The 18,398-nt window shown below is 41.5% G+C and overlaps 2 protein-coding genes across 3 annotated transcripts in view; both read left to right on the top strand.

The window, feature by feature from the left end:
• Positions 1–938: 938 nt before the first annotated feature.
• On the top strand, positions 939–13,111 carry esyt3 (extended synaptotagmin-like protein 3). Of its 2 annotated transcripts, none has more exons than XM_034574947.1 (24): positions 939–1,209; positions 1,252–1,530; positions 3,146–3,187; positions 3,671–3,805; positions 4,121–4,197; positions 4,768–4,837; positions 4,923–5,012; positions 5,105–5,160; positions 5,277–5,397; positions 5,981–6,157; positions 6,429–6,511; positions 6,941–6,989; positions 7,153–7,242; positions 7,379–7,441; positions 7,543–7,602; positions 10,300–10,371; positions 10,476–10,562; positions 11,145–11,294; positions 11,439–11,812; positions 11,925–12,023; positions 12,120–12,251; positions 12,328–12,433; positions 12,639–12,688; positions 12,839–13,111. In XM_034574947.1, the coding sequence occupies exons 1-24, from the start codon at positions 1,171–1,173 to the stop codon at positions 12,876–12,878; spliced, it is 2,541 nt and encodes an 846-aa protein (XP_034430838.1). In that variant the 5' UTR covers positions 939–1,170; the 3' UTR covers positions 12,879–13,111. The 2 variants fall into 2 exon arrangements, with proteins under 2 accessions (XP_034430838.1, XP_034430836.1); XM_034574945.1 differs by having other exon boundaries at positions 939–1,212; positions 1,255–1,530.
• Positions 13,112–15,291: 2,180 nt separating this feature from the next.
• dnah7 (dynein, axonemal, heavy chain 7) overlaps positions 15,292–18,398 on the top strand; it is a 66,610-nt gene continuing 63,503 nt past the window's right edge. The window contains 7 exon segments of the mRNA XM_034574703.1: positions 15,292–15,466; positions 16,414–16,510; positions 16,664–16,838; positions 17,142–17,214; positions 17,733–17,913; positions 18,023–18,095; positions 18,220–18,345. Coding sequence (XP_034430594.1) covers positions 15,410–15,466; positions 16,414–16,510; positions 16,664–16,838; positions 17,142–17,214; positions 17,733–17,913; positions 18,023–18,095; positions 18,220–18,345 — 782 coding nt within the window. The 5' untranslated portion in view covers positions 15,292–15,409.

Here is an 18,398-nt window from a genome sequence, read left to right as displayed (position 1 = left end):
TATGGGATGGAGTTTATGTGGACGTTTAAATAAAACCACGGGAGTCAGCGAATCTTGAGGAAAAGCATATTTTTCACCATCATTTCAGTTACACTGTATATTAATATTTAATTCAACTTTATTTGGATAGTGCAAAATTACAACACACATTATCTCAAGGTACTTTACATAGTAAGGTCGAGATTTTACAATATTTTACTGGGAGAAACCTCTAGAACCAGACTGAGTGTTGTCGGCCATCTGCCTCGGCCGGTTGGGGGTGAGCGTGGTAAAGAGGGGAGGGATAATAATAATGATAATAATAACTAGAGTGGCAGTAGAGTACATATATTTTTTTCCAGTCCCCTTATGAAACTACATTTTAATTCATTAGATCCCTTTACATGTCTGACTTGAATCAAGAATTACTCTCTGAGATGTTGATAAATGACCTGCCCCCTGATCCAGATCCACACCAGAGTTTTATGAATCTATGAATACACCACACAGCCATAAATACATTTTCTGATCTTCGCAGATTATCAGCATTCAGTATAATCTAATACAAATGACTGGATAACTCCATTTATTTTTTTTAAGATAACATTCCTTTGAAACGATATCAACGAGCCACTTGTCATAAATGTATGTTTCTCTCATTTATTTAATATAAGTTGATCCTGTCCTGTTGTGTGTTGCAGGGCTTCTATCCTGTGGTCACTGAACCAGAGCAGCATCATCCTCATTCATTCTTACAGCTTTTTATTCCCTGGTCATGTTTTAATAATCCCCACGATTTGCTTATTTAGTTTGTATAAGGCTCCAAAAAAAGGTCATTTTAAAATCATATATTTTTTTAAATGCAGGTAAAGTCTGCGTGCGTGTTCATCCAGGTCCTCAGTGGATATGAGTATTTATATTCATTTTTAAGGTGGAATTCCTGCTGCGCACCCTTCCCACCCATGGGCGCAGGTGTGTCCTACCTGTGTTTTGGAGGGTTTCGAACACGGAAGTTTTTTCAGAGAGCCACGGATCGTTTTACCTGACACGCACACACCCAGAGAAAGAGAGAGGCTGCGCTGAAACAACACAAACTCCAGTGTGTCCTGGCTGCGACCGTCTGAAACTTCTCGCTTTAGCTTGAGGGGACCTCCAGAGCCGAGTCCCCCCCCCCAGCGGGAGTCCGATCCGATGGCATCGGCCGGCGGACCCACGCAGGCGGGCGGCCCGGGCCCGGCGCAGGCAGCGGGGCTCGGGGACCAGTCGATCCACGGCAGCGCAGAGAAGCTGAGCCCGTCCGCGGTCAACCGCATCCTCATGGAGGTGCTCATGTACTTCGGCCGGGCCATCTTCGTCTTCTACCCGGTGTACCTGACCGGGTACCTGGGCCTCAGCGTCAGCTGGGTGCTGCTGTGCATGGTGATGGCGACCTGGTGGAAGAAGAACCGCCAGTGGAAGGACGCGCGCTTCGGAACCGCCATCGACTTTGTGGACAACGAGACCCACGTGATCAACAAGGAGCTGCAGGGTGGTCTGCAGATGGCAACATGGGTGAGTGGGCTCCATGCACGGCAAGCGCTCCCTCTTTGACCGAGCTCAATTCAATTAAATCAATTAAATCGAGATATCCATAGAAGATGTTTTTTAAATGATCCAAAGCGAAGCCCCTTAATCGTGTGACCCTGTCCGAACTGATGTCTACACTGTGACCGCGAGTCCTAATTTGCAAAATGTACTTTTAAAAGGTTTGCTTTGCATGATGTTCACAATTCAACCCTTACTGATCTGCATCTATTTATTACTCAAGAAGTAAAAATCGTGTCGTCGCTGTTACTATAGTTTCCAGGACACTATAGCTCATCTGCACTAATGTGATCACCTATACAGTAGCATGGTGGGGTGGGGGTGTTGATCTCTTTCAGGGTAGAGCAGTGGCCCCCTCAAAATGTCTGTGCACGTCCCTGGTAGGCTCACAATCATTCACAGGCCTGTACTGTTTGTAAAAAAAAAAGGGGGGGGGGGGGACTCCAGCAGCCAGGCAGGAGAATGATTCAACTCCTCCTCTTGTGTTCTCTGGTATCTTTGTGACCGTCAAACTAGGGAAAAAACTTCACGCATCCAAGTTGTTTAAAACGACACACTCCCCGTTGCCTTGACAACTATGAACTGAATTTGCATGACATGCCAGACTTGGGCGGAACCTCCTCATTCTCAGGGATGGGGAAGTTAAAGCCAGCCAATTTGATTACACCACACCCACACAAACACTGACTCATGGGGACCGGGAGAGGAGTAACTTCTAAGAAGAGTTCTTCTAAAGGCAGAGGAGGAGGAGATTTGTGAAATCAGCTCGGATTTTTACCTGTGGGGATACTTGTGTACTGCAGCTTGCTGGGATTCAATTCAATTTGTACAGTGCCAAATCACAACACACATTATATCGGGGCACTTCACATAGTAAAGTTGAGATCTTACAAAATTACAAAAAAAATAACAACGAGAAAACACTTTGCCGTCTGCCTCGACCGGTTGGGGTGAGCGAGGAAAAATGGGGGAGCAAGGAGGGGTGGGTGGGAAAGAGGGGAGAGAAAAGAGAGAGAGAGAGAGAGACTGTCATCATAGTTAAAGTCATAATGAAAAAAATGGCATGAGAGTTGTATTTATAGATGTTATTATAATAATAATAATAATAATAATAGATGAGAAGTATCATATCTGGATCCTGCAGCTCGGGAGTCAGAGATACCTGCAGGATGAGAGAGAGGAAGAGATGGAGAGGGGGAGAAAGAGAGAGTTAGAGAGGAAGAAGGAAAGGAACAGAATGAGAGAGAGAGAGAGGCAAAGGGGGGAAGGGATGAGAGAGAAAGACAGGAAGAGAGAGAGATGATGAAGACGTGCCTCATGGTTTCAAATCTAAAACACAGGTTTGCAAAGTTTTAACATTTACACTTTTATATTTGTAGGTCACTGAGCTGAGTTTTGGGTTAGTTTTCGGAATCCTGGATCTGGCCCCTTTTCCAGATCCGTGCCAATGAGTCCTTTTCAGGCCCATGTCCCGTAAATAATCAATCATTCATCAATCGATAGCCAACATCACATAAATGTTACTCGACATGTTCATTCTGTTTCATTACATTTTACTGAACTGTCACGTTTTGTTTTTCAGGTCCATTTCCGGGATGTTGAGAAAGTTGACTGGGTTAACAAGGTGCAGTATTAAAAAAACTAAAGTTTACTTCTGATAAAAATAAATTAATTCTAATGGGACGAAGCAAAACACATCTGTCAGATTTCACAGCTCTGAACTTTCCGCCCCAGCTGACCCATCATGGAGGAGTCCAGTCCACATGATATGCATTTGAAGGGGCCCTCCTCATACATTAAAGATAGATTAGACAGTTACTTATTATACTATTGAGACTATAAGCTCTTACATTTATGTACGACTGCTGCTGTACCATAAGAAATTGGCATAGAAACACTGATGGACAGTCAAAGTTTCTGTAGGGTCTTAAAATAATCTGAAATACCACAGAACATTATGCACTAGGTCTTACTCGTGTTAAAACCGGCAGAACCTCTGACAGTGCTTTTATGTATGACCTCCTCTTAGTAGATCAAGTTAAATGATATTATTTGCCGTCTGATGGAGGCGTTTTCAGTCGCTGTGTGTTTTGTCTCGTGTGTCCAGGTGTTGGACCAGGCCTGGCCTTTCTTTGGGATGTACATGGAGAAGCTCCTGAAAGAGAACATCCAGCCGGCTGTCAGACTCTCCAACCCCGCGCTCAGAATGTTCTCTTTCACTAAAGTCCACTTTGGACACAAAGTGAGTGGAACATTGTCTCCTCCCATAACTCAACACTCAGTCTAATGTCGCAGCCATTTTAAGTCTACGGTCAGTTAAATGAGTGGTTCCCAAACTCGGCGGGTGTGCAGGCCACAGCAGGGGCCACTCCTCAAACATTTTTCAGCTTCTGAAGTGGAGCATGGCTGAGTTTGACAGTAAACAAATATTGAATTGGATGCGTGTTGTGTAAAGAGAGGGTGTCCATGTTGTTTACCGCCATGTCACTCCTGTATCTCGTAGACTAATGGTGTAGTGTCTCATTAAAGAAGCTTTGAAACGTTTCCACAATTCCAGCCTCTCAGGATCACTGGGATTCAAGCCTACACCCATGAAGTGGATCAGAGGGAGGTGGTTCTGGACATGAACGTAAGGTCTGTTTGGCACATACATTATTTTTCTGTCTACGTGTGTTTTGATCCCCCTGCACTGTAAACGCCAAACAAGTGTGTATAATACTTCTTTTACACCAAAATGATCTGGTATATTCGGGGATCGTTAAACACGAGTAAACCTGTTAAAAAAGGCGATGAACTCCTTTCTCATTGCCAGTTCGAGAGTATGCCTTTTTTTCTCATTTCACATGTTTAACGACAAGAACGCACTGAAAACTTAGGTTGTGGTTGATAATATAAATTTGTTATACAAGAGGCAGAATCTCTGTCACCATCAGCATCCTCTCTGACGGGGGTGGGGGACGGAGCGTGCACATCAGGCTCTGCAGGCTCTGCAGGCGCCGAACCACCATCACTACCTGAGCTGATAGCGAGCAGCACCAATGTAGCGGCTCAATGTCGTTTCTGCTGAAATTTTTGTTCGGGTGGTTCGCTTAATGTTTAAATTGTGTTTTTTAATGAGTTATGTTAATTATGGTAAAGAGCAGGTGATATTTTTTCCCGCGAAGACAGTTGCTTATTTCTCACTGGCCCTGTTTAACTTGGCAGCTATGACGGCGATGTGGACATCGACACTGTGGTGAAGCCGCCCGTCACAGCCGGCGTCAAAGGCCTTAAGGTGAGCATGATCATTTCCCTGTTCTCTGCACAACCCAAACCCTCCGCATGCTGTGTGTGTTCACGTCTGCTGTGAATCTTTCCAGCTCCAAGGGATGCTGAGGGTCATTCTGGAGCCTCTCATTGGTGAAGCACCATTAGTGGGAGGAGTCACCTTCTTTTTCATCCGCCGCCCGGTGAGTGTTGAAAGATGTTCTCTTTCATTTACTGTGAAACGTGGAGCTATGTGTTTTATTCCTGTTTGTGACTCTTGGATCCTATTTTTCAGACCCTACAAATCAACTGGACAGGTATGACCAACTTCCTGGACAGTCCTGCCTTCAGGTCAGTTTCCCACAGTAACGCCCCCAGATGTAAACAGAGTTTCTAAGGTCGTCTCAGCATTTGACAGTTCTGTTATGTGGTTGTAAAACTCTCTCGCTCCATCTGTCACCTCCCAGTTCGTTGTCTGAGGAGACCATCGTGGACATCATCGCCTCGCTCATGGTGCTGCCAAATCGCATGTGCATTCCTCTCATAGACCAGGTCAAAGTGGACCAGATGAGGTTCCCACTACCTCGAGTATGTAAGACATTCTTTACATTTCATGTAGGAACATTCACTGCAGCATTTTTAAACATCAATATCATTACTTATTTTCAGATAAAAAATCCTCAACCACGATTAAACTTTGCAACTTTAGATTTGCAACTTTTTTTAAACCAATGCTGCCTTTTCACTTTTTTTTTCCTATCTTTGTTCGAAAGTTTGGTCTTTGAGTTTGAGAGCAGGACTTTTTGGATTTCTGATTTCCCGTACAGATTTGATAATGCTTTCACTCGAAACCCTGCACTTGCACTTGAATAAAGCCAGCTTGTGCTCAGACAGCAGACGTTTCACACGCACATAAAAGCAGCGTGACTGCAAGAAGAGCTAAAGCTGGAGCACAGGGAATCCAAGCGTAAACGGGCTATTTGAGTGCAAGCGCAAGGATTTGAGTGAAACCATTACAAAATATGAGCGTGAAATCAATAAACCTTGCTCTCCGACTGGAAGACCACGCTCTTGAATAAAGATAGGAAAAAAATGCATTCCTTTTTTATAAAATGCTATTTCCTAAATCTGTGAAAAATGCTCTCAGTTTAAATCGTGCTTTCCTCCTCAGGGCGTGGTGAGGGTCCACCTGCTGGAGGCCAGAGACCTGGTGGCGAAGGACACGTACATGATGGGTTTAGTCAAAGGCAAATCAGACCCCTACGCCACGCTCAGAGTCGGCAACAGTCATTTCAAAAGCAAGACCATCAAAGAGAATTTGAGCCCAACATGGAACGAAGTGTTTGAGGTGAGGTGACACTAATAGTTTTTCATATACTCAAACCCTGCCTTTATTCTGATTATATTCTGATATATATTATATTACTTGGAATTCCACTGCTCATTTACTTCTTAGTCAAAGCTGAAGACAAATCTTTGTTTGATAGCTGAAGTTGTCCCCTTAGTTTGTGATGCTTTTCTCTACATTTTCAGATTAAAAGTGCTGAACTCTTTTAAATCGACTGTCCCCTTTTGAAAGAGTCTCAGTAAGAATCCTCCTCTTCTCTATCTGTGTGTAGTTTGTTGTCCATGAGGCGCCGGGGCAGGAGCTGGAGTTGGAGGTGTTTGATGAGGACACAGACAAAGATGATCGCCTCGGAGGGTAAGTTACTGTCTATCAACCCAGAGGAGGATCAATGTTCATTTGTGTTGTCACTGTTTCATCACTCTTTGTTGAGCATATTTGACAATTATCTTGCTGCCACGTCCCACCATGACACTACATTTCAAAGCCGTTGGTAGAAAAGGATGCATTTTAATGTCAAACCCGTTTAAAAAACATTATTGGTTTGATTACTGTGTAATAATTTGTCATTTATAATGAAATAATGAAAGATAAATGAATTCGTACAAACACATTTGTTCTTAAGTTGTGCTTAAGTGATTTAGGAGAACTTGTTGCAGTCACCATTTTCTTTTTTGTATTGAGAGTTTTGTGTGAGTGGTCCAAACCTGTTGTAGGAGTCCCCGAAAATGCATTTGTTTAAAACATGTGGGGAAAATGTTTTGACACGTGGCCTTTCTGCATCAGGTACAACCTTGATTTTGGACAAGTGAAGAAGGAGAAGGAAATGGATCAGGTGAGCTTTAATATAATAGTGTGGCAACACCTTATACAGTTATCTAATATGTACAGTTTCCCTCTACTGTATAGGAAATACAGTGGGATTCACAAAATGATTGGCAGCCCCACAGGATATCACTGATTCCTACTATTGTTGAATGAGTCTCTCACTGTTGCAGTGGTTTCCTCTGGAGGGCGTCCAGAATGGAGAAGTTCATCTCAAGCTCCAGTGGCTTTCACTTAGCACTGACCTCAGCCTGCTGAGTGAGGTACTGTAGCCCCTGTTTTGTTTAAACCTAAGCAGTAACACTTTTAACTCAACTTGACAGCCACCTGCCCGCCTGTGTGTAGCATTCAGCAGCAGGTCTTTGTGTTAATTACTCTTGTGCCTTCACTCGCTCTCAGCCCACAGACGGCCGTGCCTGTGCGATGCTCGCGGTGTACCTGGACAACGCCTCCAACCTGCCTGTAAGTGGCTTCTTCTAACTGATGTTGTTGAGAGCAGATGATACAACACGAAAGAACCAATGTGGTGATTGTGGCGTTTTCTTTTTTGTGCTTGTCCACAGAAAGACCACAGTGAGTTCACCGAGAATCAGAAACACGGGAAGCACTCGAAGGAAGCTCGGGTAAGACGAGTCCTGTTCAAGCTTAGACTCTTAGTCTTCTGCTGATCATTTTAGCTCCCCCGCTCAATCTCGTATTTGGTATTAGCTGTAGCTTGGACCTAGGGGCCCCAGACCCTTTGAGGCCCCCCTGCAAATTGCAAAAAAATTGGTGGATTTAGATTTCTTGCAATTTTTCTGTGAATATTTAAAAATTTAGGGGGATTGAGAAGGCGTTTAAATGATTTGTTGTTATGTGTAGTAAACTGTATCAAAGACAAAAATGTCATGTACATATAATATTATATATTGTTTGTGTTTAGGCATGTACACTATATGTGTGTGTTGCGTGTGTATAGTTGCGTGTGCATGTATGTGTGTGTTTTCTTGCACATGCAGAATATATAAATATAGTTGTGTTTGTGCGCGTGCGCGTACATATATATATTTATTTATATTAATTAATTAATCTCTATACAAAAAAAAAACAAAGAAACAGAAATTTAGATATATTTTTTCTGTCCTCTGCTATAGAAACATAAATAAACATTAATACACTATCGTTATTCAAATCCCTCCCCAGTCCACTACTGGTCATATCCTGTTTTGCGATGGTGATGTTTTTGCAATCCTCAATAAGAACCAAACAGTTCCGGTCTGCCGGCCTGTACTGGATCGCACACAGTTTGTATGAGGACGCTTAATCCAGGGATCTTTGGTATGCACAGGCCCAACCCCTCTCCCAACACAACCTGTTCAGACAAAGGTTTTATCACCGGACATCAACCATAGGGTGTGAGGGAGACTTCACCGGTGTTTTCTCTCATATTTAACACACTATCTTAAAGGTTGTCGAGTACTTCTTGGACATTTACTCTGATAAGTTAAACCAAACAGTCAGGTAGCTTCTCTTTCACTTTACTGCCTTACATCTGATAGTTCCCTTGTATCGCCTCAGTGAAATCAGATACTTTCTGATGGTGCTCCAGGTGTATTTGTCCTGGCTCAGAACTGGTATTTCCCGTTTGTCTGGTGCATGTCTGTCAGTCTGAGTGGGTGTGTTACTACCAGCTGGCGTTCATGTGGCTGGATTGCCTCCCTCACCTGAGGCGAGTGTCCCAGGCGACAGAAAAACGCAGAGAACAGCTGATTTGTCAGGGAACCTTTTTGTGTTGAGGTTTTTTGGGGGGGTGGTAATTGTATAACCGGTAAAATCAATGCACTCTACATTCCTACATAGGACAAATGAATGGCTGCCAATGACATCACTCTACAGTTTTTCAACAAAGTGCAAGAATGATGTAAGGAAAGTATTTGCTCTGACCTTGTCTAAAGGGATAGTTCACCGATAAATGAAAGATCTCTCATTGTCTACTCACCACAATGCCGATGGAGGTGGTGGGTGAAGTGTTTCAAGCTTTACCCCTGAAGCTCCAGAAGTGTTTTGTTGACTCAAACACTTCCCCCACCACCTCCATCGGCAAAGTGGTGAGTAGATAATGAGTGAATTTTCGTATTTCGGTGAACTATCCCTTGAAAATCTCCGAGCTCATAACTTGTCCTGGAAAAAAGAAGCCATGGCCTTTGAACGCCCCCTCCTGGCCATTGTATGAAAACACATTCTCAAAGTGAAAAACACAGAATTCCCCATGTTTAGGTTTCATTATCCTGGAATGTTAAAATGAAGGTCAGACATAGCCGTGCACCAGCAGCAGATACTTCAGTCATAATGGAAGGTTTCTTATTGCCAGTGCAAACATCTGTTTCACGTGTCCCAGATGGCGAGCTGTGTCTGCGGTATGTTGGGAATGTAGAAGCTACCCAACCCGACAGACATCCCACTGCACCAACACCAGCTTGTTGACGGTCGACTTGTGTATGAGTTTACAAATAGCATTTTAATGGCAGGATTGTGTCGTACAAGGAAACAAGCACTGAAAGCAGCCGATATATGATCAAGTAGTTACACACACACACACACACGCACACAACATTACAGCTCAACTGCTAAGGGTCGTTAAACTTTGAGTCATTTAGATTTATGGTGTTTGTGCAAATTAATCATTTCACATTTTTCTGATTATTTTCAAACCTTTTTGTGATCGTCTTTAAAGAACAGTTGTTGCTGAATGGTTTTGAGACTGCAGCCTAATGTAGAAGTCTACATTATGGGCAGACAATGGGCGGAGGTAGAGAGGGTTGTCCACTGACTAGAAGGTCGGTGGTTCGATCCCCAGCTCCAAGATACTGAAATTGCCCTGACTATGAATGTGTGTGTGTGTGTGTGTGTGAATGGGTGAAAATGACTTGTAGTGTAAAGAGCTTTAAGTGGTCACCAAGACTTGAAACGTATATAAATACAGCCTACTTACATTTGTAATCAGTCGTATGTAGGATATAGAATCATTTTTATGAATCTGCTGGATTTCTTTGAGTGGATTTAAGGACAATAGAGATTATATATAGAGGTAGTATATTTAAAATGTTACTGGATTTATCCGTCTATCATCATTTTACATTCGATGGTTACTCCTGACCCCATTGATTCAAACTTCAGTGGTGAAACAACGAATTGGAGGGAAATATGTAAATGTGGCTTGATTGAATTGAAGGGGACTGTTGGGCCTTGGTGGATATATGTTCACTACTGGTCTCTACTAGTGCTATAGAATCAATAACCAGTGAGTCACTGCCTTGGTTTCTGGTTTGCTTTGTTTTCAGCTCACCAGGAGAACTCCCGATCCCAACTCCTTTGTGGAATTTTCCATTGATAAGGATGTTCAGAAAAGCAAGGTACTGATCTCGTATTTTTACTTTCTGAACTGTGTCACAGGTCAGCAGTTGTCGGTCTCCCTGCAACTAAAACAACTCGTTATTGTCTTTTTGTGTTTCCACAGGTTGTGTTTGCGTCCAAAGACCCAGTGTGGGAGGAGGGCTTCACCTTCTTTGTGCATAATGTGAAAACACAGCAGCTTTCTTTGCAGGTTTGTGAAAATAAGACTGTATTAGGGAACTCAGCTCTGCCTGAAACACAGTATCCATCACTGTAGAATATATCTCTCAGATCTGAGTTGTGAAGAGAAGTGGCAGGAATGTTAATAATTAATAATTGAGATAAAAGTCATAATATTTCAAGAATAAGTCACAAAATTATGAGAATAACGTTGTAATGTAATGAGAAAAATCACAATATTACAATAATAAATCGGAATATTAAGAGAATAAAGTCATAATTACATGAGAAAAAGTCATAATATGAAGAAAGTCCATTTCATGAGAAAAAAGTTGTTATTTAATTAGAAAAAAGTCTGAATATTATGAGAATAAAGTTGTATTTTATTGAGAATAAAGTCTTAATATTTAACTCCTGGATCCAAAGTCTTGAACCAATCTTGTTGTTTTTGGGGTGCTACGAAGTAAATGTTCCTCATTTTAACGCAGGCAACAGGCTGAACTCTCTGATACACCCCCTCTAAAATGACACGTGGCCAAAAGTCAGATATCCTCAGGAGATAATGATAACAACTTCAATTGATTCACTCCCTAAATATTCTTCTGCAATTCAGGTGAAGGAGCCTGAGAAGAAGACTCCGCTTGGCGTTCTGAACCTGCCCCTGAGTCGCCTCCTCAACACCTCAGACATGAGTCTGGACCAGCGCTTCCTGCTGGAGCGCTCTGGAGCAAACAGCCAGATTAAACTGAAGGTCACTCTCAGGGTGAGTACATACACGCATCACAAGTTTAGCACGAAGATCTATCTCCTATGCTCTTTAGCTGTTATCTCTTATTTAATTATGATAATAATTATAATAATTTACGTTCATATTTTAAACTCAGCCATGTCCTCAATCCCACAATAGGTTCTTACTAAGGAAAAGCCTCCACCCAAGATTATCCCCAGTCCCCCCCCACAAGTCAATCAACAAAATGCACAGGCCAACCAAGGGGGTGAGGGCTCTGCGTCCTCTGCCTCCGCCGCTGCCTCCTCCGCTCCAGGAGTTTCCAACAACAATCCTGCCGCCAAAGCCTCATCTTCCAACCAAGCAGCCGATTCCCAGATGGTCCCCAATGAAGATTATTTTGCTCACCGCCGCGGCTCCTTCCTGGCCAACGAAGCTCTGCGGTCGACACCCGCCCCGTCGAACATGCGCCGGTACGACTCCCACAGCCTGCTGTCGGAGAACTCCATCTCCTCGTCGCGTTTTGACATCTCGGACGGGGCCGCATATCCAGAGTGAATCTAGTGTTTACTTACTGCATGAGCCAATGTGACTTTTTCAGACTTGCTGACTTCTCACCTTTCCACATGCAATAAAATGTATTTAATTATCTATTTTTTTAAACAGGGCACTTAGGAAACATCAGGGTTCATTTGGGGAGATCCACTTGACTGTGCGCTATGCCTCCCTGAGGAACAAACTCATCATCCTGGTTAATGCTTGCAGGTACACCAGCAAAATCCAGCCAGGGTCACATTTTATAAAGTGACTAATGTAACCCTGGTACATCAGTAATGTAACCCTTCCATCTGCTGCCTCCAGGAACCTGTTCCCCTGCAGTGACAGCGGCACAGACTCGTATGTCCGCCTGTATTTGCTCCCCGACCAAACCTGGAGACACCGCAAGAGGACACATGTCAAGAGGAAGACAGTCAATCCCGTCTTCAATGACAAGTACGATTGTTTTCAGGTCGCCAGCCTCACGTAGATACTGAGGTCAAGACTGAACCCTGACCTTCTCTCTGCGCAGGTTTGAATTTGACGTGCCACTTCAGGCGGCGCAAACGCGGAAGTTGGACGTGTCGGTGAAAAACAACAAAATGTTCCACACACGGAAGAGAAAGGACATCGGCATGGTAGTTAATGCTGCTTGTTTTCATTCCTAATAGAAGAATTTCAAAGTTAAGGGCAGTTAAAATGGTATTGTTTGTGTCACTGATGAGACAAATGCACAGCCTCTAAATCTCCATCTTCATTATGTCTCAGTGTTGTCCCTGTTTTAGTGTAATGCCTTAATTGCAGAACCAGTGCCCTGACTCCAATTTCTGCTTATTTCCACAGATATTAATAGATCTTTCCCAAATAGACCTGGTCAAAGGCACCACAGAATGGTAAAGTCCCCGGTTTTCTACTTCTACACGATTTGGATGAAACAGTAGCTGCAAATATGTCTGTGTTTTGTTCTCGATGGGACGTAATGGCTGTGTTCATGTATAACTGACTGAATTGTATGAATACTTCTCATCTCTTTCCTCCTACAGGTACGAGCTGTCCCTGCCTGGGCTGAAGAGACCCAGCTGAAGGGTGGAACCACAACACTTCTCTATAGACCAATCAGAATATTCCTCTGTCTTCCTTGTCACCACTGATCAGATGAAGGTTCTCCAAATGCAGCACCACCGCCCGTCTCAGATACTGGACATGCTTGGTATTTACATGTCAAAATCGGTATAGTCACAGGCACGTACTGTGTATTAGTAATATTCCAAACTTCCAAACCTACTTTTTACTGGGAAATAAATGGTTTTAGTTCTTCTTGTTTCACTTACAGAGATTCCTTTTTAATATACCAAAAATATTCAAAAGTTTTATAACGCTGTCATCTTGGTCTCAGCAATACTTACAGATAAGGCTCTAGACAGGTCCTAGATAATATTAGCACAAGCTTTTGTGTTGATGTATTTGAATTTATTTATTTTGATAAGCAGAAACCAAATAGTTTTCAACAAAAATGCTTTTACCAAAAGAGAAAAAGAAATATAATCTCTTGACAGGAAATAGTAGATAAACACAGGCCTTACCAATGACATTAATAAAAGCTAATGAAGACTCTGTTCTTTTTAGGTACAGAAACTTATTTATTTGAAACACCTGTGGTTACCATAGACTTTATAAAGATGGACGACTTGACAGCTTTCCAAAAGTGAAGCTGTCCTGGTGGTTGGATGCAGGATAGGTCATAAGCCCCGCCTCCTCTATATGAGTGGATGGGACGTGGGACAAACTGAAAAGTCAAAGTACACACATTTTTCTGGTAAGTTTGGTTTAATACGGAGAGTTATTTGATGCTATAAAAACAGGTTAAAACGTCATGATGGACAATAAACAAGGTGATGTCTTTATTTTTATTTTTTTTGAGTTGCTTGAAGTCCAAGGTTTTTGTTGTCAATTTGTATTTCATGACATTACATTTCATTTAGCTCACACTTTTATCCTACGCGACTTACAAAAAGTATTTGTATGTAAAATGTTTTAACAGAAATACTGTTAAAAACAATGAGTGTGTTTGTTGAAGCGAGTCAACGAACATTAAGGAAGAGTTACACGCTTTAATACACAGTGACACCAATATTCCCATATTAACCCGATAAAGAAAAATAGTCTTAATAAGACACTGCCATGTTAACAGCTTTTTCTGATCACCTCAATCCGAATAAGGTCATATTTTAAATAAGCAATAATCAAATCAAGACATGCATATACGTCTTAACATTTAATAACGTGTACAGCAATCAATCAATCAAACTATGTATTGACTTGTTAAAATGTAAAAATGAAATGTTCTTTTAGATAGTTATGTCTTATTTAGAGGGGGGGGGGGGCTGTTAGTCAGACATGTTAGTGCAATACAACCCTGTGAGACCTGAGATCACAGGGGAGTGGTCTGCCAGTGGTAACCAGGACAAGGTCTAAACATGGAGGAGTCACTGGTCTTAGGATGGTCTCCATCCATTGCAGCTTTTTTATTATTCATAAATGCATTTTGACCAAATTAATTTACAAAATCGTACATCATTGTATTTTATTTAATTGTATTATTTTACAAATTTCTGTGTATTTTATTTGTATTATTTTACTCCAACTTACTCAGATTTTATGCTCTCCTGTTTATTTTACCTCTTCAATGTCTTTACCTTTTTGTTTCCTCCTCTTTTTAATCCCTTGGTAAATGTTTTAAAATGTGATTTCTGATTTTAAACGAGCTTTCTTTTAATTCTATCTCTGTGTCGTTTTCAATGTCCCTGTACAGCCGCCTGTGTGTGAAATATAAATAACGCTGTCTCGCCTTGACACTAATTGATTGCACTTGTTTTTTCAGTTGACAGTTTTTATGGCAAACAAATATATTTAAGCAAATGAACGTTGTCTTTTTCTGTTTGAATGTGAGTGTGTCTTGTTGTCTCGTTGTCTCGTTGTATAGCATTTCAAAATGTTAACTTTGAGTCTAGGTAAGCATCTCATAATGGATTATTTCATACATCCAACACTCGTGTAGTCTGAGAAAAGAAAGGGATGCAAATCTCAGCAAATAATCAAATACGCATCTGTCACATAATGCGTTGAAAAAATGTACCTTTATTCCTAGAGATCTATAAACCGAGCTGCTTTTTTCTTAGACACTTGACTCGACCGTATAAATGTCAGGTCAATAATGCTGAAATAGCTGGATATGCATCAATTCAACACTAAATAAGGACACTTAACTCAAAGTGTGGTAGAAAACAGGCTTTATTTATTATTTTTCCACAATTTAAACGCCAACAAACTCAGAAACATCGACTGATTGAGTCTAATAAATCAATGATGACACGAACAACAGGCATCGGATCAATTCTCATTAACAAACACCAACAAACTGAGATGATGCAGTCTTTAAGCAGGTCATTGTTTTAGAGGTGATGACGTCTGGTAGCTGTGCGCGCTCCCGCCAGGCGCATGGCCCTTTCTCGGCGGGCTTCCTTAGCAACCGCCCCTAGCAACGGCCCCGGTGTTTGTTAGGGAGCTAATGCTAATGCTAATGCTAACCTCTGGTAACTGAGCTCAAGTCAAACATGAGTTCAGCCAAGAAGAAGAAGAACGACGCAGAGTCTCCACAGAACTCAGCTCAGGTACGTTTTATAGACACTGAGCAGAATGTCAAGTTAAACAATGTCCAGCTCACAACTTTTAACTGTTGACTGTTGAAAACCTAAACTTTAACCTACCCCCCCCCCCCCCCATAGTTCCCAAGTATTTGGTCATACTTAAGGAACTATGGGGCTACTCATATGAATGCAGGCACAATAATAATGAATCAATCAAATTTAATATTCTAGTTTTATAACAATTTAGGTGCACATTTTATGTCCAAAAGGAGTCGGAATGAAGTGTGAACTGATCAAGTCCTAACCCTTCTTAATATGTTTTCTTCAAAATGTATTTTAAATATCCTCCTGCAAGCTTTCCACTCTGGCTAACGTACACCACTCAAGACAAGTCAGTCAACTCAAACTCAACTCAAGTAACAAATAAAACATTTGGAGCAAAAAGAAAAACCAAGTAAACATGAAAGTCAAAAGAAATTCTTCAGCTAAAGGACAACCCACACACCCTGTTCCATTGTATATCCATTCAGGATGTTGTACTTAAACATTCCTGTTAATTTATTCAATGTCAAACATGTTTTCAGTTCCTTTTTACAATTATTCCACAAATTAATACAACTTAATACTAATACAAACGGGCAGTTTTGCATGTAACTTAAGCCCTTTGCTGCGCACGTCCAGATAAGATCAGATAAGATAAGATAAGATAATCCTTTATTAGTCCCGCAACAGGGAGATTCGCTGTCTTACAGGAGCAAAGAGGAAACTCAAAAATCAAATAGACATCAGTAAAAGTAATAATATGTAAAAATACAATATAAACGCAAGGAAACAGATAATATATGGAAGGAATAGAAATAATATTTACAGTGTAAACAGAATATATATATATATATATACCATGTGAGCCTAATATATACAGTCAAACAGATTGCACACGAGCCACTGAAGTGAATAAGTTCCTTTTCCAGGTCGGCAGAAAGGAGCCGTGGATGGAAAACAAACCCTCATTTACATTGTTTCCCCGACTGGCGCCGAAACCTCAAGGAAGTGAAGAAGCTGTGAAAAGTGAGTCACATTTTGAGTTGGTACCATTTCTTATAAAACACTTCTTATAAAACACTTAACTTAAACTTCAGAAATGATGATTATTTATTCCATGACACTGCTGCTTGTGAGTATTATGGAAGTTGTGTTTAATTTGTTATATCTGTGTCGTAGATGTGCAGAGTGAAGTGACAGACATCGGGCCGGTTAAAAGTTATGGCAGAGGCCAGAACCTGCTCCTGAACAAAAAGCCAGTGCATCCTGCCGCCTCCAAACGCCGCCTCAGCAGCAGCACAAAACTCAGCGAGAAGCACAAGAACCTTCGCAGATTTGTGGTTAATTTCGTTTGGTGAGTCGCATAATCTTTTGTTGTCTTTTCATCTGCCTGAGATGACATTTCCATTGATGTGTTCATCCATATTTGCATCACTGTTTCCTCTATGTGGTCTGGCAGTACAGGAAGGACATGACACGTGTCTAATTAAGTGTCAACTGTCACACACTCTATAAATATCAGTTCCAGTTGTTATAGAAGTATTTTATTCTGCAAATCATAGCCAACACCAAACATTTACTTTTTAGAATAGGAAATTCTGTAATTCAGTAACGAAAATGTATGAAGACCCCTGCTTTACCATCGTTCTCTTCCCAGTCAGCAGCAGGAGGAGGTGGAGGATGGTGACGCTCCAACATGTGGCTCTCCCAAACCCAAACAAAATGACATGGTGAAATGTGACACACACTTCATGAAATATCTGTATAAGATCACATGTCCTCTTCATTCTTTGTGTGTATGTTTCTCTTCAAGACACTTGATATGGTTTTCTGTTTTGTTTTGTTGGTCTCAGTAGTTCCAGTTGCTCTGCTTAATACAGTGTGTTTCTTTGTTCTTCACTTAAAAAGGAATTGAATATAAATAAGGACTAAACACATTGTTTTCTTTTAAGCGTATTCATTTGCACTGGGTACAGCTGGCACATAAATCAGGGAGGGAACACTCAGGTACACAGAATGGACAATTACGATTGCATTGGCCAATGCAACATGGGCACTATGATTATTAAGATTATTATACACTTTTAATCATATCCATCACAGGAGTAAACTCAATGAAGTCGAGGTTATAGATATCTTTTCATCAGCAAGTAATCAGCACTGTCACCGGGAAAAAAACAAATCTTGTAAGACAGTGTTTCAGTCAGCACTGTTGCTGAAAATGGATTTCAATATTTCCTCCTGTCAGAAATATGATTACTACATTCAGCATGGGATAGACCTGAAGCACGTGTCTCCTCTGGACGACTCTTGGCTGGAGAACATTCTGGAGAAGATCCCCTGTCACCTGAGGAGCCAGAGCCCATCCCAGAAAGAGCTGGTGAAGGAGATCAAGGAGGACTACTTATTCAATGTCAAGAAAGCAATAGGTATCTACTCAACTCACGCCAAAATCGTTGGTGCCTGGATCATTTGCAATTCATAAGAATGCTGCAAGATATCAATGGTTGAAATATATTTTTCTTTTTGTGATTGCAGTGAATTATACATTCAGAGATACGAGAGAAAGTTGCGAGGACAAAGTAAAAGATCTGCCCCCTCAAAGACTTGAGTGAGTACAGGCACCCCTTGTTGTCCTTAAACCCTAGAAGTAGTGAGTGGAAGCCTGTAGAATGAATTTTACTGAAGTAAAAAAAAAAAGCCTTGTTCTAATGTCCCAATGTTATCTTCAACAGATTGGAGGTGTTTCCAAAACCATGGAACAAAGCTTTTGTCGATGCACGAAAGAAGATGAGAGATCAGCTGCACACTATCAACCCCCTCATGCTGCAAGTGCAGGACCTTTGGCATACGTCTTACAAGTAAGTCACTCTGATACATACACTGCTCGAAATGCAGTGTATTAATATAGAGG

Source organism: Hippoglossus hippoglossus, chromosome 21 (assembly GCF_009819705.1).
Source record: "Hippoglossus hippoglossus isolate fHipHip1 chromosome 21, fHipHip1.pri, whole genome shotgun sequence".
In the NCBI taxonomy this organism is placed as follows: Eukaryota; Metazoa; Chordata; class Actinopteri; order Pleuronectiformes; family Pleuronectidae; genus Hippoglossus; species Hippoglossus hippoglossus.
Note: the sequence above shows the minus strand (reverse complement) of the source record. Positions and strands in the feature narration are given on the sequence as shown.